This window comes from Hyperolius riggenbachi, chromosome 3 (assembly GCF_040937935.1).
Source record: "Hyperolius riggenbachi isolate aHypRig1 chromosome 3, aHypRig1.pri, whole genome shotgun sequence".
Taxonomy (NCBI): Eukaryota; Metazoa; Chordata; class Amphibia; order Anura; family Hyperoliidae; genus Hyperolius; species Hyperolius riggenbachi.
This window is the reverse complement of record NC_090648.1, coordinates 237,769,480-237,787,735: the sequence shown is the minus strand read 5'-3', so window position 1 is coordinate 237,787,735 and position 18,256 is coordinate 237,769,480. Positions and strand designations below refer to the sequence as shown.

Below are 18,256 nucleotides of genomic sequence, written 5' to 3'. Positions count from 1 at the left end.
ATAATACAGGCCAGCATAACTATAGACGGCAACGTAAATTTGTGGCTGTGGTGCAGTGCCACGGCTCCGGAGTGCGAATATAATTAGCTGAGCTCCAGATTTTGGATTAATCTAAAAGGTAGATGTGGTGGGATAATGTTGTGTGTGTGTGTGGGGGGGGGGGTGCGTGGGGGGAGGGCGGGGGGTAGTATGAGGTTTAGATAGGTGGAGTTAGTGGTAGGGACAACGGAAGCTGGTAGTAAAATATAGAGAAATGGACGATACTGATACTCATACCAGGTGCGGAAATTAACAAATAACTGATGTGTGTATGTATGTATGTGTATATATATGTATATATATGTATATATGTGTATGTTGTGGACTATTGTTTGAGAGGCATATAGTATCATTCACCGAGTCATTTTGGGCCCTCTTTTAGCTGAAACAATAATCATTTCTTTTAGAAATACAGAGTTAATGACATGTTAAGTGTTTTTTTTTTTCTAAGAGAATCTTCCCACTATTAGGTTTCCTTTTATTTCCTTAACAATTTTGATGAGATCTCATAATCTTTTAGAAGGAGTTCTACGGTTGAATAAAAGAAATGAATCTGCCCATGTGAAAGCTGAAAACTATCACAGCACAGATTTCAGTTCAGACTTCCCATGTAGAGGACGATAATTATGTAATTATTTCTCGTTACTCTCTTAATTGTTCTCTGCACTGTTTCTTAACCTTATTATGAAACGAGTGGAGCCCAGTAAAGAGCCGGAACACAAAACGGCTTTGTGGCTGGGTGCCAGCTTAGTGCGGTTCTCTCTGGGACACTGAACAGCATTCCCTGTCGGCTAGCCAGCTATTTAGGGCAAACCCGTGTCACATGGGAGATCCTGTGGCTCATAGCTGAATTAAATCCAGTAAGTACAGTAGATGAAATATTCTAATGGCTTTGCCATTTCCCCCGAGGCCTCAGTGACGCGGATAAGGTCCTTCAGGATCTCCTCAGTTCCCCAGTGGGATTAACATAACAGTCTTTTGCTCATGACTTGTTTGTGCTTTCAAGCCAAGGAAATTTGGGCTTTCTAACTGCTTTGGGAAATAAACTATGCAAAAAAAAATCAGGTGTGCCACTTCTGTTTCCTTTTGTTGTTAGAGTGATAATTGATAGGATGGACACATCAGTCCTTTGGGGAATAAACAGGCTCAAAAGAAGATTGGCAGTTATTGTACTTTTCATAAATTGTGCTCTCTGGTGATAGGCCCGGCAGATATTTACGGGGATATTTTTGTGTGCTTTTTATCAATATGCACATGCCAGATAAGGAATGATTAATGCAGCCAATCTGCACACCTTTCCGAATAAGAACTGCTCACATAACCGAGCCTTGCTTTTGGTGGAGCTCTCAGAATGATTTTTAAATGTTGCCTATTCAGCCAGAAGGCAAAGCAAATGAGAAGAGCTACAAAGGAGGATGCGGCAACTTTTAGCAGTTTGTTTTTCTTTCTGCTTTTACTTTCTATGCTTTTTTTTTCCCTCTGTTTTTCTTTTGTTTGGTGCTTTGTTGTAGGTCGACTTAGCGGTGTGTTGAATGCACAATACACAATAAAGCTGAGCTCCAGGCATTGCATTGAAACTGGCCGCAGGTGTTACGATATTGATATGTTAAATAAATGCTATGGCAGTTTAACAAAAACATAAGCCCATAAATGATTCTTTTTATTATTAACAAGTCCTGCAGGTTGGCTATTGCAGCATTATGAGGGTTGTCACTTGCATCTTGCTGTTCTACCTTGGCTTGTTATCTTAGGGTGATAGGTTGAGAAGATTCACCTCACTGGCACGCACCTGAGGCTCACTGCTTTTTGGATATCCTCTAAATAGCATACAAAGACATAACATTAAAATGTAAAAAAAAAAAAAAAAAAAAAAAAAAAAAGCAAATAAACAGAACTTATTTTTATCTAGAAGTTGTGCATGTGTGCCCTCTGAGGGTTTCCTTCTGTAGATATGCATGGAGATAGCAAATATTGAGAGTTATCACTCTTCTCGTATTTACACTGCGGCCTCTGCATTTTTTGCTGGTCTGCATAGTGAGTTTTCAGTGGCTGCGCTATGCCAGTAGATCCGTTGCCAGGCGGATTTTGTGTCTTTCTTACTGTAAGCACCGTGGATTTGCTGCATGCTAAAAAAAATGCCTGCACCAGCACATTGTGCACTGCAATGGATGCATTGTCATTACATTTTATCAGAAATACAACTGGCCTACGAGTGATGCGTGGACACAGCGCCTTCACTATAAACGTAATCTTAAAAGCTTAAGCAAATGGTTGCTAATAAATTTGAATTGATGCAAATATGCTTTTTTATGCAGATTGGCAGTGAACCAAGCAAATGCAGTAGCTTCGAGTGACCCAGTCCTAAAATGTATGATTTCTTCTAATACAAAATTATTAGCATCTCATTGACCATCTCTAATGGGCATGGACCAATGCAGCATCTTCTGCAGCAGGAATAAAACTCTATGAAGCTGGTGTTACATCTCCAGAGATTGGCACGTTGATGTAGCGGCACAACATATGCCTTGGTCACTTGGACATACTTTTAGGACCTTCAACTTGCATATTGAATTCCATAACACAATCTACAGTGTTCAAATATGCTACAGCTTGTATGTCTCCAAGTCTGTTTTATAGCTTAAAAACAAAAAAAACATTAGAATTGGTTGCTGTAGTCTTCGTCCCCCAGCAGCACCGGGGGGCGGGGCTATCACTTACAGCAACCACAGACGGACCCGGACCCTGCAGCCAGCACGTAAAAATGCAGCCAGGGCCAGTTGAATGCACATCACGTGAGCCCCCTGAAAGCCGGCGCCCTGAGCGACCGCTCTGGTTGCTCAGGTCAAAGACCGGCCATGGTGCTGCTCCATGAGTTCACCAGCAGCAAACTTCCATTCTATAATGCCCAGAATGACCTCAAGTCACCTGGCAAATAGAGAGGGAGTTTGCCACAGTGACAGCGTTCATGAAGCCACGTTCCCGTTGGTACAGGCAGGCTCACAACACCACTGACCAGACAACTTTAGGTCAGAGTTCATGCTGGGCGTTACTGGATGGGAGTTCACCACTGCTGAACACATGCTGCAGTGATTGTCATCCCTATTCAGCATTAGCCGTACTAAAATATGTTCTGTCTCTTTCCTCCTCTGCACCAGCCAGAAAGCATCCCTTTAACAGGACTTTGTTTGTCTTGTGTGAAGACAGATAGAGCTATACTAAATGCCACAGATTGCCCAACTGTCCAAGATATATGTAAAAGTCTCCAGCATCAAGCTTTCTGTTTTGTCATTTTACAGTTGAGCTTCATTAGCAAAGAAAGTCTCCAGAAAGGCTGAAGCCTCCACATCTCTAACCTTTGTTAGCCTAGAGGCGGCATTACAGTTTCACAACTTATCTGAAACTTTTGCAGTCCTGCCAGTGTTTAGCTTCCGTCATGTTTCCTGACTGCAGTTTCCTTTTATTACTGATGGAAATACAAACCATTTCATACATTCCTTATGCTGAACCCCCGCCCTGCTTTTCTCTGTGTTAGCTGAATAATTTTCACATGCCAGTGTCTTAATGCTACCTTAGGTATTAAATCTATTAAAGCAAGAAATGTGATTATACTGAATGGCTTCCACAATATCATAAGGGCCAAAAAAGAAACAAGCTGAAGAACCAAAGAAAGATCCGTAAACATGCACACTGCTTACTGCAGCTTTACTTATGAAGAGGCTAGTGACAGAGGTCATTAAAAGGTTGAGAAAGATTCTAGGCGGCACCATTATAAATAGAGATTGTAGTGTGCAATTTGGATGCTCGATGAATAACAAATTTCACACTAAGGGTATCAGATACATTACACATTTCACACTGAAGCCGCTATTTGTAATGTCTATGATCGTGCCTCAGCATTATCGTAATAGCGGTGGATTGGCAACGGAGGGTCGGTGTAGTGTGGTTGAGGTTAAGCGTGGATGGGGTTGTTTTTAAGGGTTAGGCGTGGGGTGGTGGTTAATGTTAGGTGTGTGTGTCTGGGGTGGTGGTTAAAGCTAGGTGTTTGTGTTTGTGTGTGTGTGTGTGTGTGGGGGGGGGGTGGATTAAGGCTTAGGGGGGAGGTTTAGAATAGGCGTGAAGGTAAGTGTTTTTAACGTTTAGGTGTGGGGGAAGTGATTTTTATTAGGCGTGGGAGGAGGAATGGTTAATGTTAGGAATCAGTAAGGGAGGGTTCCATTTGAGAGTAGTGTTAGGTTAAGTGTTAGGTTCTGTGACTAAGCTATAAAGTACAGTTTTGCCTTTGTAACCTACCTGTTTTGAGCTCAGGCATTCTTTAATTTACAACATCAACAACCACAGAGGGGAACTTGACACAGTGTCCGCTGTGACATTTGTGACATAAAGCATTTTATCTTAGCAACTACTGTGGATGAAAGACTTAGTCGGTAAAGAAGTTCTGGTAACTAGGATATACATTGCAATTTTGTTTAGCATTTTTACAACAGCAGATGAAGAGAGTAGGATCATATGCCTGGAACATGGTTAGATATCTGCTTCTTGTGACAGACCTTGTTATGCAGTGGTCACAAAGCCAGGCCAGCTGTCGGATTGTGGTATTACGTATGTGTGTTTTGTGCATTTTTCTCTCACTGTTTTAAGTAGCAGGAAAATGTGAGATTTTAAATCTTGGAGAAGAGCACAGAGTGCAGACTGGTTGGACCTGACTTTAAGTTCAGAGGCCAAGAAACAAGTACATGCTGGAGAATCCAATTAAAATGGAATGTGTGGAGAAGCAGGGAAAGAACTTTTTGATTACTATTCATCATTTTATGCCAAATTAGATCAATGAATAATGCATCTTTGCTCACAATGTGGATATCTTCCTCTGTCCTCAGAGACTTTGATTTGCTCAAAGACTCAGTGTGCAATAGGCAGCTAGAGACATGCGGCTTTATAGATTTTTTGTTGAAATAGGTAGAATCCCCACAAAAGTGAAGTTCTGCACATTTTCTTACTATATGCTAAGCTATTTAGGATGCCTGTACATAGGTTCTTTGAGAGTCCCAAATTCCATTCACCATAGGTTAAACAGTCTGCTCTGCACTTCATTAGGGGCTGAGCAATCCACATGGGGACAATACTATTCACTGTATGTCACTGTGAGGAAGCTCCATGGAAGGCAATAGGAAATATCACACATTTGAATTGTGTATTGCCTAGGGCTAGGAGACAGCTAGAAGGACCTTGGGCTGCTGACTTTAGTTATTTGAATAACCGCTGTTAAAACTGAATGAGTAAAAAATATTTTACATAGGGTTCCACAAATAGATTGACATGTATTAATCTTAAAGTGAACTTGTCAGACGTGACCCAATATCAAGGGTGAGGCTGTGTGCCTTCCACCCTCCTTGCAGGGCTCATTTTGCTACTACTACTTTGTACTTTTTGGTACAGGAAGAGAAAACACTCAAACTTTTTTCTGCTTTAACGGGAACCTGAAGTGAGAGGAATATGGAAGCTGCTCTATGTATTTCCATTTAAACAATTCGTATTGCCTTTCTGTCCTGCTCATCCTTTGCCTCTAATACTTTTAGTCATAGACCCTCAATCAACATTCCGATCAGATGTTTGACTGCATTTGCCGCATGCTTGTTTCAGGTGCAGGATTCAGACACAACTGCGGCCAAAGATCAGCAGGATTGCAAGGCAACTGGTCACTCTGTCTTCAGTCTTTAATAAATTGAACATTAGTATTCCCTTGTATGAATACCTCTCTGTACACAAAAGCTGCAGAGGTATTTGTGGGACCCTAAAGTGACATGTGAAACGATGAGATGAACATGTATTTACAATCCAGAATGCAGATTATTTATCAGCTAACTCCCTACTTGATCAGTTCCAGTCTGGCTTTCGCTCCAACCACTCCACGGAAACAGCCCTTACCAAAGTGGCCAATGACCTTCTTACAGCTAAATCCAAAGGTAAATTTTCCATACTCATCCTTCTTGATCTGTCATCAGCATTCGATATGGTCGGCCACCCCTTACTCTTACAGATACTTTCAAATGTAGGAATAAAGGGCCTCGCTCTCACATGGTTATCTTCCTACCTCTCTGGAAGGTCCTTCACAGTCTCCTACTCAGATCAAATCTCTTCTCCTCATGCTTTGTCTGTCGGGGTTCCCCAAGGCTCTGTCCTTGGTCCTCTCCTCTTTTCCATCTACATGCATGGTCTTGCTGACTTCATCAACTCATTTGGGTTTCAATACCACCTGTATGCAGACGATACACAACTGTACCTCTCGGACCCAGACCTTAACTCCCTCCTCAAACGTGTTCCTGACTGCTTGTCTGCTATATCCCCTCCTTCATGTCCTCTCGCTTCCTAAAACTTAATATGAGTAAAACAGAACTAATAAATTTTCCACTATCTCTGGCCACCTCTCTGCCTGAAGTAACTATAAATGTTAATAACACTCCCATAACTTCAGTTCCCAAAGCACGGTGCTTGGGGGTAATATTCGACTCTTCTCTCTCTTTTATTCCTCATCTTAACTCCATAACCAGCTCCTGCCATCTCCAACTCAAAAAAATATCTCTCATCCGTCCCTTTCTCACTCAAGACACAACCAAAATGTTAATACATGCTCTTATAATTTCTCGTCTGGACTACTGCAACATACTACTTTGTGGACTACCTTCTAACAGACTGGCCCCACTCCAGTTGGTACTGAACTCAGCTGCTCATCTCATTCATCTTTCTTCTCGATCTTCCTCTTCTGAACATCTCTGTCAAGCTCTTCACTGGCTGCCAATTAACCAGAGGATCAAGTTCAAACTCCTAACCCTAACCTACAAAGCTCTCCACAATCTCTCTCCCCGGTACATAGCCTCACTAATTTCCAGATACAAACCCAATCGCAATCTCAGATCTGCACACGATCTTCTGTTGTCCTCCTCCAGAATCACCTCCTCACATTCACGCTTACAAGATTTTGCACGCGCTTCACCCCTTCTCTGGAATGCCCTCCCATAACATATCCATCACTCGCCAACCTTTGTTACCTTTAAATACTCTCTAAAAACGAATTTGTTCTGACAAGCATATGCGCTACCTTGGGCCACTTTCCTTTGTCCTTGTAACGATCAGTGTCAGCACACAGAGCGAATCTGATTATTGGTGATCTGCAGTATCACCAAGAATACAGATATATACCTGATTATTGATGATCTGCAGAATCACCAATAATACAGATATAGTACTAACCTCTGGACACCTGTATACAACGTGAGTGTTTGGTGCAACTGTATTTACTTTGAAACTGGCTCAGTGTGAATTCCCAGGTCCTCCTGGTTCAAACACACTGGATCTAACTAAGGTCTGAGTGCTTCCACGTAGTGTTCGCAACGGCAGACAACTTGTGAGTGTCCAGCTATAACTATATATAGAGTAGCGCTCTCTGGCGCCACCCCTAAGTGATAAACCAATAGCCACTAGCTCTGAGGTCAGCTGACCAGCCTGGTCAGCTGATTCCCCCCCCCCTTGGCCATCATAAAAGTTCTGCCTCTCAGCGCACGCGCATGTATTCCTGAATCTGTGTGAACTAACAGACCCAGCCACACCAGCCGCATGCTGCTGCGTGCAAACCGCCGCACTGGACGTGGAACCAGCCGCCCCGCTATCAGTACATGCGGCGCCTTTTCCGCGTTCACTCCCAGTACCAGACGCATGCCTCTGTGTGCAAACCGCCGTGCTGGACGCGGAATTAGCCGACTTGCTGTCAGCACATGCGGCGGCTTTTCCGCGTTTTCTCACAGTCCTAAGACCAAATTGCACTCCTACTAGGTATCCTAAAACACACTGCCTTTATATATTTTAATGTATACTACCCCTCCTCTTGTTTCACCCCATTCCCTTTAGATTGTAAGCTCGCAAGAGCAGGGCTCCTCCCCTTTTGTGTCTTGGAAATCATTATACATTTTATTCATCATGTTACTTTTATCACTGTCATTACCAATTCTGTATTTTGTATTCTGTATGCTGTATCATTTTTTTGTATTTTGTCACTAAGTATGTACTTTGTATATTAGTGTACACCATTGTCTGTATTATGTACCCCATGTTTGTTTCTTACTGTGTACAGCTCCACGGAATATGTTGGCGCTTTATAAATCAATAATAATAATGATAATAATATCCCAATCCTACCTAGAACAAGTCTGTGTTGCACTCTAAACGAGTTTCTCTGCCATCTGACTGCAGTCACTATTGCTTAACTTTGATTGATAATTACAAATAAAACCTGTATGTGTAATTGAGGTGCTGGGAAATTTGGGGGCAGGGTGAAGCCAAAAAACTGCTCACTCTGCTCCAGCAAAAGTCCCAGTGGCATTATTAACTATTCCCCCTCCAGGCCACCTTGGACTCTGGAGGAAGATGTAATTCTGCTGCCTGCTATTGCTAATTTGAAATCCATGTCTTGATGGCGCCCAAATTTCTGCCTGAACGCCACTATAGCCGTAACTCCCATTAAAGCCTATGGCGGCGTCTGGTGTGCCCAAATTTACTGCGTTGTTTTTCGTGTAAGACTCCTGTGAGAGTGACTCTGAGAGCAGAGGACAGATACAAAGTTCTGTGGTTCCACTTTTGTCTCAGTGGGAGCTGAATGAATGTCATTCACCTGAGGGAATAAACACTTCAGACTTTTAAACCAAAATAATGGGCTTCCAGGAAAGTCCTATTTAGAATTCGGACTTAAGGTAGAAATGTTAATTTCATCAGATTTTCTCTAATGTGCTGAGGGTAGATGTGGTTCTTACTGGAAACAAGAAATATTAATGATACAATCAAACGTGGTACTATATTTAGTGTACCAGATTCGGATGATTCCGCTGGTAAAGGCTGGTGCAGAATGTAGATAAGGGAACAGTAGTGGTTTCTTGTTCATAGATCATTTCACCTCCCCAGCCTGGATACTACGTGGTGCATAAGGCAGACTGTTTCTTGTCTCCAGGGATGTTAGAGTGAGGAGGCTAGGAGTGTACATTTCTCACCTTTAATAAGCATGCTTAATAGGGCAGCACCCCTGAGGCTGTGTGTGGCGTCAGATGATGCAGAGCTAAGACCAGAAAGTTTTGCTTATCTCACTCACAGATCCAGCTATTTTAGTACTTTGTTCTTTGCTGGGCATAAATACAGTATAAACATTCAAACTAGGAATGCTTTATCTAAATAATACATCTATGAAACTGAAAGAATTCTATTAGCTACATATTACCATTGATAATGCTTGATTTCCTTCTGTTAAAATATTACGGGATTTCATCTTGGCATTGGTGTGTATTGCAGAGTACACCTTCATAATGGAAAAAAAAGGGAGTTGAAACCAGGAGTGTGAAAAAATATATAACACATCATGCATCCAACTAAATGTATCCAGTAGTTAAAATACAGTAGTGGATAAATTGAAAGGGAAGTCAAAAGTAATGTTGTTTTTTTGATATCCTCCCAAATTTTTGTTATCCCACAGTTTTATTTTGTATTTAAATCTACTTTTTAAGTTTTTAATGTTCCATGGTCTCTGCTCAAGGACACATTTATTGAAGCAAGCTAGAGCTAAAGAAAAAAATCTATGAACTATTAACCCTTTTTACCTCTTTCCTTCCTTTCAGAAGCCATTTTCTGCCAGGAAAGTATTTTATGGGTGTAATTCCAGATCAGTGAAGGTTTAGCTATAGTTCAGAGCCGGTCCCAACCCAGACAGAAACTGTCACTTGCATACCTGAATATTAACTCTTTCAGGCAGAGAAAGAAAAAAAAAAAAAGCACAGCCTAGTTATTTGTATGCTTGGTACTGTACTTACTCTGATTATCAATGAACTTTCCAGTTGTATGTCAGTCAATTGGAAGTGTTCAAGCTAAGGATAAGGGGGAGAATAAAGGACCATAAGACGCTCCTGACAATGGGATGCACTTAGCTTTAGAGGATAAAAACCATGGAGAATATTTTTTTTTTCCTAAACCTAGTGCATCCATTGTGCAGGGGCGTCTTGTGGAGGTTCTTTTTCAGTACATAGATAGGAAGCCACATAAATATTGGGCATGCACAACATATAGAATCAGGCAGAGATTGCCTCAAGCAAGCCATGGACAGAACATTGGTTTAGACTTGCCAAAACCGGTCCAACAAAACAATGCACACATCTCAAGCTGGCAACTAGCTAGCCCAGCTCAGCCACTCCAAGTACAATTCAATTACAGTTTAGTTCAGTTTGCCTAACCCCTCCAGCAGCGGTGCGTGCTGCTCCGTTCAAGCCGTTAAAAGCTGGTAGCTTATCCTGTCATTCTCCCAATGAGTGCAATCAGCACACTGTGCAGGCTCTGTAGCTTGTATAAACAGATGAAAGTCTACCAGGTAGCCAAGCCTGTCACAGACACAGTGCACACAGCAGTGGGGTAATGGCAGCATCCACTGCTGTACAAACAGAAAGAAGCTACATGGATTGCCCTGCATGCTTCGCTGGTCCAAAGGTGGTAGTGTCGGCTCCCAGAGCAGAGTGAGTACATCTTCCCCTTGAAGGAATCTGCACTGTTACACCTAATCCACACTCCATATATTAGTAAGGATAAAGTAGTGGTATCTTAAGATATACTTTATGCTTACAAATTTATGGAGTGTTTTGCTTGGGTGCTGTGCTATTAAGGATAACATTTGTTGCCTTTGAAAGGACTTTATCCCAATTATTATACACTTCCTCCACACACATTCTGCTACACCTCCTCCTACAAATTCATGGTAACTACCACGCCAGACACCACCCCTGTGGATGCTAATTTAAGCCCTGTTTTTTTATACAGGAAGTAGGCCGCAATCCATGTCTAGGTGCTGAGCCTTTTATCTGATGCAGTTGCCACGGGGATTGTGCATGTATATTGTGTGTGTGTGTGTGTGTGTGTGTGTGGGGGGGGGGGCAACTGGCCACACATTTAGACCATAAAGGGGCCCATACACCTAACGATTTTCCCGCCGATATACAGCCGTTTTGATCACAGTGATTGAAATGGCCGTGAAATCGCCGCGCACACCGCTAAAAGAACGATCAATTTCCGTCCGAGATCGATCGTTCCGAACGATCAATTTCCGTCCGAAATCGATCGTTCCCGTCGACCCATCCGTGCGGAAGAATTTTCTCGGTCGCCGGCGGGTCGGGAGTGCGTCGATAGCGGCGTTCGAATGCCCGACAACTGACGCAATGCAGCGGGTATACATTACCTGTTCCGGCCGGCGCGAGTCCCCGCTGTCTTCTTCTCCGCTCCAGACCGTTCCTGCAGCTACACAGAACTTCCTGTCCCAGCAGGAAGTTTAAATAGTAGAGCGCCCTCTACTGTTTAAACTTCCCCTGGACAGGAAGTTCAGTAGCTGCAGGAACGGTCTGGAGTGGAGCGGAAAAGACAGCGGGGACTCGCGCCAGCCCGGAACAGGTAATGTATGAGGGGGGGGGGCGGCAGCTCCACAGATTGTGATCGGTTTCAGGCTGAAATCGATTCACAATCTGTTTGCAGTAAAGGTGGCCATACGATCCCTCTCTTATCAGATTCGATCAGAGAGGGATCTATCTGTTGGTCGAATCTGATGGCAAATCGACCAGTGTATGGCCACCTTAAGACACACTGACTCTGACGCCATTCCCTTCCCTCCCACGCACACACGCGCGCACACAGTTTGGGAGGATAAAGTGTGTCTTATGATCCGACAAATAAAATATATATCTCACAAGGACTATTGGCAAACCTAAGTAAGGTTATTTTGAGCTTGTTGGCAGTTTTCGAATTTCATAGCTGGTTGCAGAGTAAATAGTTTATTTTATTAACCTTTAAATGCAAAAAGATTTGTGCAGCACCTATTTTTATTTATGGCCATTATGTAATGGAACTGGAATTTCCCTATAAATTTAACTAGTTAAAACCAGAGAAGTTGTAAGAACATGTTTTATAACACTCCATTTAGTTAGCATGCTTTTTCAAAAATCTTTTAAAGGTACTTTGTAATACACTGTGGCTCTTACCCTTCTTAAAATGAATTTAAGAAGAGGCGTCTATATTTAACATCACAGCTTTAAAATGCTGTGCTCGACGAAAAAGATGTTTCAGGGTCTGTTTATAATTGCCAAGTTTTTGACTGCTCCTTGAAGGCTATACAAACTCCTTGTTTCATGCTTTAACCTCCTGCCGCCCGCGTCACGCCAGTAGGCGTGGCCGCGGCGGCAGCCCCAGGACCGCCTAACGCCAATTGGCGTAAAGTCCTGGGGCTCTATTTTGCATGAGATCGCGCGCATGGTGCGCGCGCATCTCATGCACAGAGGGCGGAGCTCCGCCCTGCCTTCAGTCTCCAAGCGGCTATTGCCGCTCAGGAGACTGTTAGACGGCGATCACGCCGTCTATTTACTTGGTGCAGAGCTGCGATGAGCAGCAGCGCTGCACTGGGGACAGCCGTGTGACACGGCTGTCCCCATGGGGGACAAGAGAGCGATCGGCTCTCATAGGCAGAAGCCTATGACAGCCGATCGCCATAATTGGCCGGCTGTGGGGAGGGAGGGAGGGAGGGAGGGAATACATTTAAAGAAACAGGGTTTTTTAGTAAAAAAAACAAAAGAATAATATTTATTTAAAGAAAAATAAACATGGGGGGAGCGATCAGATCCCACCAACAGAGAGCTCTGTTGGTGGGGAGAAAAGGGGGGGGGGGGAATCACTTGTGTGCTGAGTTGTGCGGCCCTGCAGCTTGGCCTTAAAGCTGCAGTGGCCAATTTTGCTAAAAATGGCCTGGTCACTAGGGGGGTTTAGCCCTGCAGTCCTCAAGTGGTTAAAGACGATATGGAATTTTGAAGTGGAAAAATCAAGTAGTTGACAAACATATATTTTAAATGTAATCACTAGGAAGGTTCAGAAATAGAATAAGAATTCTGCTATGATTCAGTGTATTACATTGCACCTTCTGAAATCTGTTTAGGTAGTTCCTTCTACTATCTGGATACCTAGATAATAAATATTTACGAACTAAAGCCAAGTACACATGCTGGATTAAATATGGTCGATACAGTCATTAGGACAGACTCCTGAGTGCAATGTCCACATACTCACCCCCGCCATAAAGCACTCCTTCATGTGTCGTGCGTTGTCCCTCCTCCACAGCAACAGATGTGTACAGCACTTTGCCCCAAACAGCTGGCTGAGGGATTGAGTCCCGATCCCTGCAAGCGACCAGAATATCTTTCTCATCTGATTGGGTGGACCTCAGTGGGGGGGTTCGTTATTGGCATATAGACATAAGTTCTGGCTATGACCACTTATGCAGAACCTGCAATGATTTTCCAGAAACTGACTGCAGAACCACCAAGGAATGGGCCCAGAGTAGCAGCCACGGTGAATCTGTTATCTGTACTTCACACGTAATTCTCTGATAAGTGATGTTACCATGCTGCTGATAGTGCCCGTGAACTATTTACAGGTAGGTTTCACTAGTCTGGGATCACTTCAAGTAATTAGTAATCTCCCAAACACTGCCGCCTTCTGTTATGTGACTCCTTTAATGTCACTAGGTCTATGCAGGAGCTTCTAGGAGTGTGGTGCCATTTACTGGTTCACTCACTACTCTCTTCATAGAGCAAATCATACTGCTTGCCTAGAAGCCAAACAGCATGTGTGTACAGCAACTGTTCCAAAATTGTCACCTGAAACTATCTTTACAGATTTTTTTTACAGGTGACTAAACTGTGTTTACCAAGTTTAATAGTAAATGAGCTACAATCTGTGCGAACTCTGCTTGAGTATTCTGTCTCTGACTTTCCCTACTGCCTTAACAAGGTTAGATTGTCTCCAATGGGCGTGACCGTGGCGGCAGCCCCAGGACCACTTTACGCCAATTGGCGTCAAGTCCTGGAGCTGCAGTTTGTCAGGGAACGCGAGATCGTTCCCTGCCGGTTCACGGAGCTCTGCTCTGTGATTAGCCTGCTATCCGTGATCGCGGCTAGCAGACTGTTACAAGCCGACAGGGGAAAGAATTTCCCTTTGCTTACAATTGTACAGCGTTCTATCTCCTGCAGTGCTGTACGAGGGACATGGAGCTGTCCCTCAGAGAGGCTCGATCTGTGTGGCCTCTCATAGGTTGATGCCTATGAGAGGCGGGGAGCAGTGTAGATCGCCATCCAATGGTGATTAGGACGGCAAAGGGAGGGAGGGAGGGAGAGGGAGGACAGAGGGAGGAAAAAAAACTCCCTTTATTTAATTAAAAAAAAAAATCAGATGCCTCCAGCATAGTGTCCTATTAAGGACACTAAAAGGAGGAAAAATTCATTTGCTTGGTGAGTTGTAGGGCTGTGAAGCACCCTGACCAAGCTGCACAGCCCTGTATTGTAAAAAATGGCCTGGTCGTTAGGGGGGGTTAATACTGCGGTCCTCAAGTGGTTATAGTGCTGATAGCCTCTAGAAACACTGTATATAGAGAAAGGGCTGCCACTGCTGAATCATATCTGCAATGTCTGTAAACGTTTAATGGGAAGCAAAATTAGTAGCAGAAACCTATTTTATATATGATGAGACCCTCATTGTTTTTACTTATATTATTCTATGCACACTTGTTTATAAGCACATTACCCCTTTAAATCTTTGTTTTTTTAGGCAGTGGAATATTAAAATGTGAAGTGGCTTGCACTTTAGTCGTCTTTGATTGTTTGAGGTGCCTTACCACAGCACACTGTGCTGTCCATCATTCACATGCAACAAAACACATTACCAATAACCTCCGCAGCAAGTTACTATATGCAGCCTTTGGTACATTGTCTACATTTTAGCTTTCTTTTTAACACAGTGAGTGGGCAAATGAAACCTGTGACAAGCATCACTTTGTTTTACATTAAATTGACATTTGAAGGTTGCTATTAAATGGAGAGGCAGAAGACGGAATGTCAGAAGCAGCATAATATTTACTGCTCAAGCATGCTGGTTAAAATAGCTTGGAAAGAAAGTAGTGGGAGTAACAACCACGAATTCAGATCTTTGTGTCTGAAAGGCTTCCACGTAAAAGGTGTTGTATTAACCATGGCTAAAATGGGGGCTATGCAGGAAGTTAAGATTATGCTGCTCAGGTTCCATCCAGTGTGTTATTTTAAAGCTTTTAAAATGGTTTAGATGTGTCAGGCAAGTATGAGAAAAGGGCTTCTATAGTACCCTATTTAAGACTACATTACATGTTCTGTACAAAAGTCATGACTATTGGAGCATATTCAATATGTTCAAAAAACAGCATGTTAGCATACATATCTTTAAGTTTGTTTACATTGCAAAAGTCAATCATTAGTAGTCCGTTACTAAGTGTTGACAGGTGTTATCAGGATTTTAGTATACCTACTTTAAATGCCAATAAAAATGTTTTCTTACTTCCGAACAGTGTTAGAAGAGGCTATATTGTTTTGGGTTTTTGTGTTCCATCTGGGAGAAATTCCCTCACTTCCTGTCCGAAAAGGAAGGGTTGGAGGCAGAGGCATAACTATACCCTTCCTAGCCCCCTAGCTAACCATCATATGGCCCCCTGCAGCAAACAGCTCTTCCTACGCCTGGGAGCCCAGGGGCTATGGGAACCCACTCCTTCTTCCGTCCCCTTGCAGTGTGAAGCAGAACTGTATAGATGTATTGACCTTCTCTTGTCACGTCTAGTCTTTTCTTCCTCCAGGCAGCCACTTGCTTCCATGCTGAGTGTCACGTGACTGGGGGGCAGCATAGAGAAGCTGCCACAAGAAAGAGGAGCCTCCATGCAAGGAGAACAAGAACATAGTAACCCCCCACCCTCCCGGTTGTGTTAGGTAAAGTGAATAGGAAACTGTCATTACTATACAATTTTCATATTTCATGCAGCCATGCAAAAATGGTTTGTGTCCAATGTGCACAACTTTGTTTGTTGCATTTTATGGTATGTTCCCTACAGTATGAATGGAAAGGCCAAACTAGGGCTTTGAAAATTAGATTCACCTTGAAAACATTGCACAAGACAAACATAAAAAGTGTTTATTATCTAAATCGAAGTCAAAACAAATGTCCCAATCATTATAATCCATTTGGGTCTCTGTAAAGACGGTCTACTCTGTAAGTTTGAATTTCCCAATAGACATCACAGTATGGGGATTCCAGACCCTACCCCCCTCTACCCATCCCCCATGTTACAGCTTGGTTTAGTACAGGAAGGGGCTGCATAGTCTGTATGTCTGATTAAAGGTCCAGGTGGAGCAAATTAAGCTTGTAACATATAGAAGATGCTTGATTAGCTTGCAATAAATACATTATTAATTAAACTTAATTAAACAGTTGGGCTTGGAAAGCCGTCTCTATGGCTGCCGGCAGAGTACCTGGTTGCTGCTGGAGCATGTATTGCTGTCATATACTCAGCAGAAGTGCGTTCTGTACTGAGTTCACGATAACAAGGAGGCTGAATTTCAAGAGAGCTGGCGTTTAATAGAAGGTATAAAACGAGCAGATCTGAAATTCCAGACGGGACCCTCCTTTTATATTTCCTCCTCTTTTCCACAATCACCCTTTCTTTCTTTTGTGCTAATGAACAGAAGCTGGACAGAGATGATTTAGATTATGCACATGCCAGGTATCAAGTGCCAAGGGAAGAAGGAAAAAAAATCAGGCTTTCATTACCTCAGTCTGAGAGCAAGCTTATAAAACTCAATAAAGAGCCAGATCTGCAGGGGAAGTATAGCTTAAAACAAAGCTGTCATAAACCTAGGCCATAGAGGCATCGCATGATGCTGAATGGTAAGCTGTGTATTAGATAGCTCTGAGATACAGGATGCTGAACCTTAAAGAGAAACTCCGACCAAGAATTGAACTTTATCCCAATCAGTAGCTGATACCCCCTTTTACATGAAAAATCTATTCCTTTTCACAAACAAACTATCAGGGGGCACTGTATGACCGATATTGTGGTGAAACCCCTCCCACAAGAAATTCTGAGGACCGTGGTACTCCTGGCAGTTTCCTGTCTGTGAACCTTGTTGCATTGTGGGAAATAGCTGTTTACAGCTGTTTCCAACTGCCAAAAAATCATGCAGCAGCTACATCTGCCAACAGTAAAAATGTCACCATGTAATAAATGTCAGAATGTAAATTAGGGATTTAAAAGATTTTACAATGGGCAACACTGACTAAATCATTTATACATAATTATTGTTAAAATTAAGCACTTTTTTTATTACATTATTTTCACTGGAGTTCCTCTTTAAGGAAGAACTCTACTCCTCTCTATCTGCCATAGGAAGCCTCTCACTACTACCCTCTGACGAAGGACCACATGTCCGAAATGGCGCTGTCAGGGTAATGGATTTGTCCTCACTCAGCTATGAACTTTTGCATTTTTGACTGCACTAAGCAGTTTCCTTGTCCTGCCTTATGCTTGTATTTGCTCATTGTTTGTATATCATTGTGCTGCATTGTACACTGTGACTACTGCTCCGCTATGCAAGTTCATATGTAACTGAGTGATTATTATACATCTGCTGTGCTCCATTGTATCATCTTTGTACTTTTCTTGTGATTTTGATATACTATTTTTATAAGATTTTGAATACACATTTTTGAGCATTGAAAAGCTTGGTGTACTGGTCGTTTTTATCGATTTAATTTAGCATTGCAAATCACCATGGGTTTGCTAGTGTCATGGTAAAACTCAATCACCTGTAGTGAAACCTAGCCGGTAAAAAAAGATGGAGCCCACACTCTCACATACATAAATACATACATGTACAAACACACTAGTCCTGTACAGATGCCAGACTGCAACATATCATGGGACACATTATGTCAACCACACCCATGTCACTGCACCCCATTTTTCTTGCCAGTACTGCACTTCCTCTGAAAGAATAAAATGCCAAACATTTTTACCAATCAATCTAATCTAAATAACTTTTTGATCAATCAATCTAAATAACTTGTAACTGGTTACTGCACTGAAGACCACAATGCGGAATATGATTGGCTGCCTTGAATCATTGAATATTGGTTTAGAATCCCAGTAGAGTATTGTTCCATGTAAGACACCTCCTTCTGATGTCCAAATGTATGTAAGCTGTGTGTGCTAGAGGTCTATCAGTCTACAGGAATAGAGTCTTAAGAAGGTTTATTGACCAAAAGCTTACCATTTGTATGGCCATCTGCATTTAATTTGCCATGCACGAATCTC

General features: G+C 42.6%; 1 protein-coding gene and 1 long non-coding RNA gene across 6 annotated transcripts in view; one reads left to right on the top strand and one right to left on the bottom strand.

The window, feature by feature from the left end:
* Positions 1-18,256, top strand: part of PLXNA4 (plexin A4) — a 910,299-nt gene that overhangs the window by 215,595 nt on the left and 676,448 nt on the right. For 4 of the 5 annotated variants that reach the window (XM_068276020.1, XM_068276021.1, XM_068276022.1 and 1 more), the window contains exon 4: positions 15,746-15,875. The exons of the other annotated variant lie outside the window; for it this stretch is intronic. In XM_068276020.1, coding sequence (XP_068132121.1) covers positions 15,746-15,847 — 102 coding nt within the window. In that variant the 3' untranslated portion in view covers positions 15,848-15,875. The remainder of the gene's footprint in view (positions 1-15,745; positions 15,876-18,256) is intronic. 5 annotated transcript variants of the gene reach the window in all.
* LOC137563497 (uncharacterized) lies at positions 1,694-10,244 on the bottom strand. The gene is made up of 3 exons (XR_011030364.1): positions 9,882-10,244; positions 9,296-9,373; positions 1,694-1,856 (listed from the first exon to the last, which is right to left on the bottom strand). It is a non-coding gene; the product is annotated as an uncharacterized lncRNA (long non-coding RNA).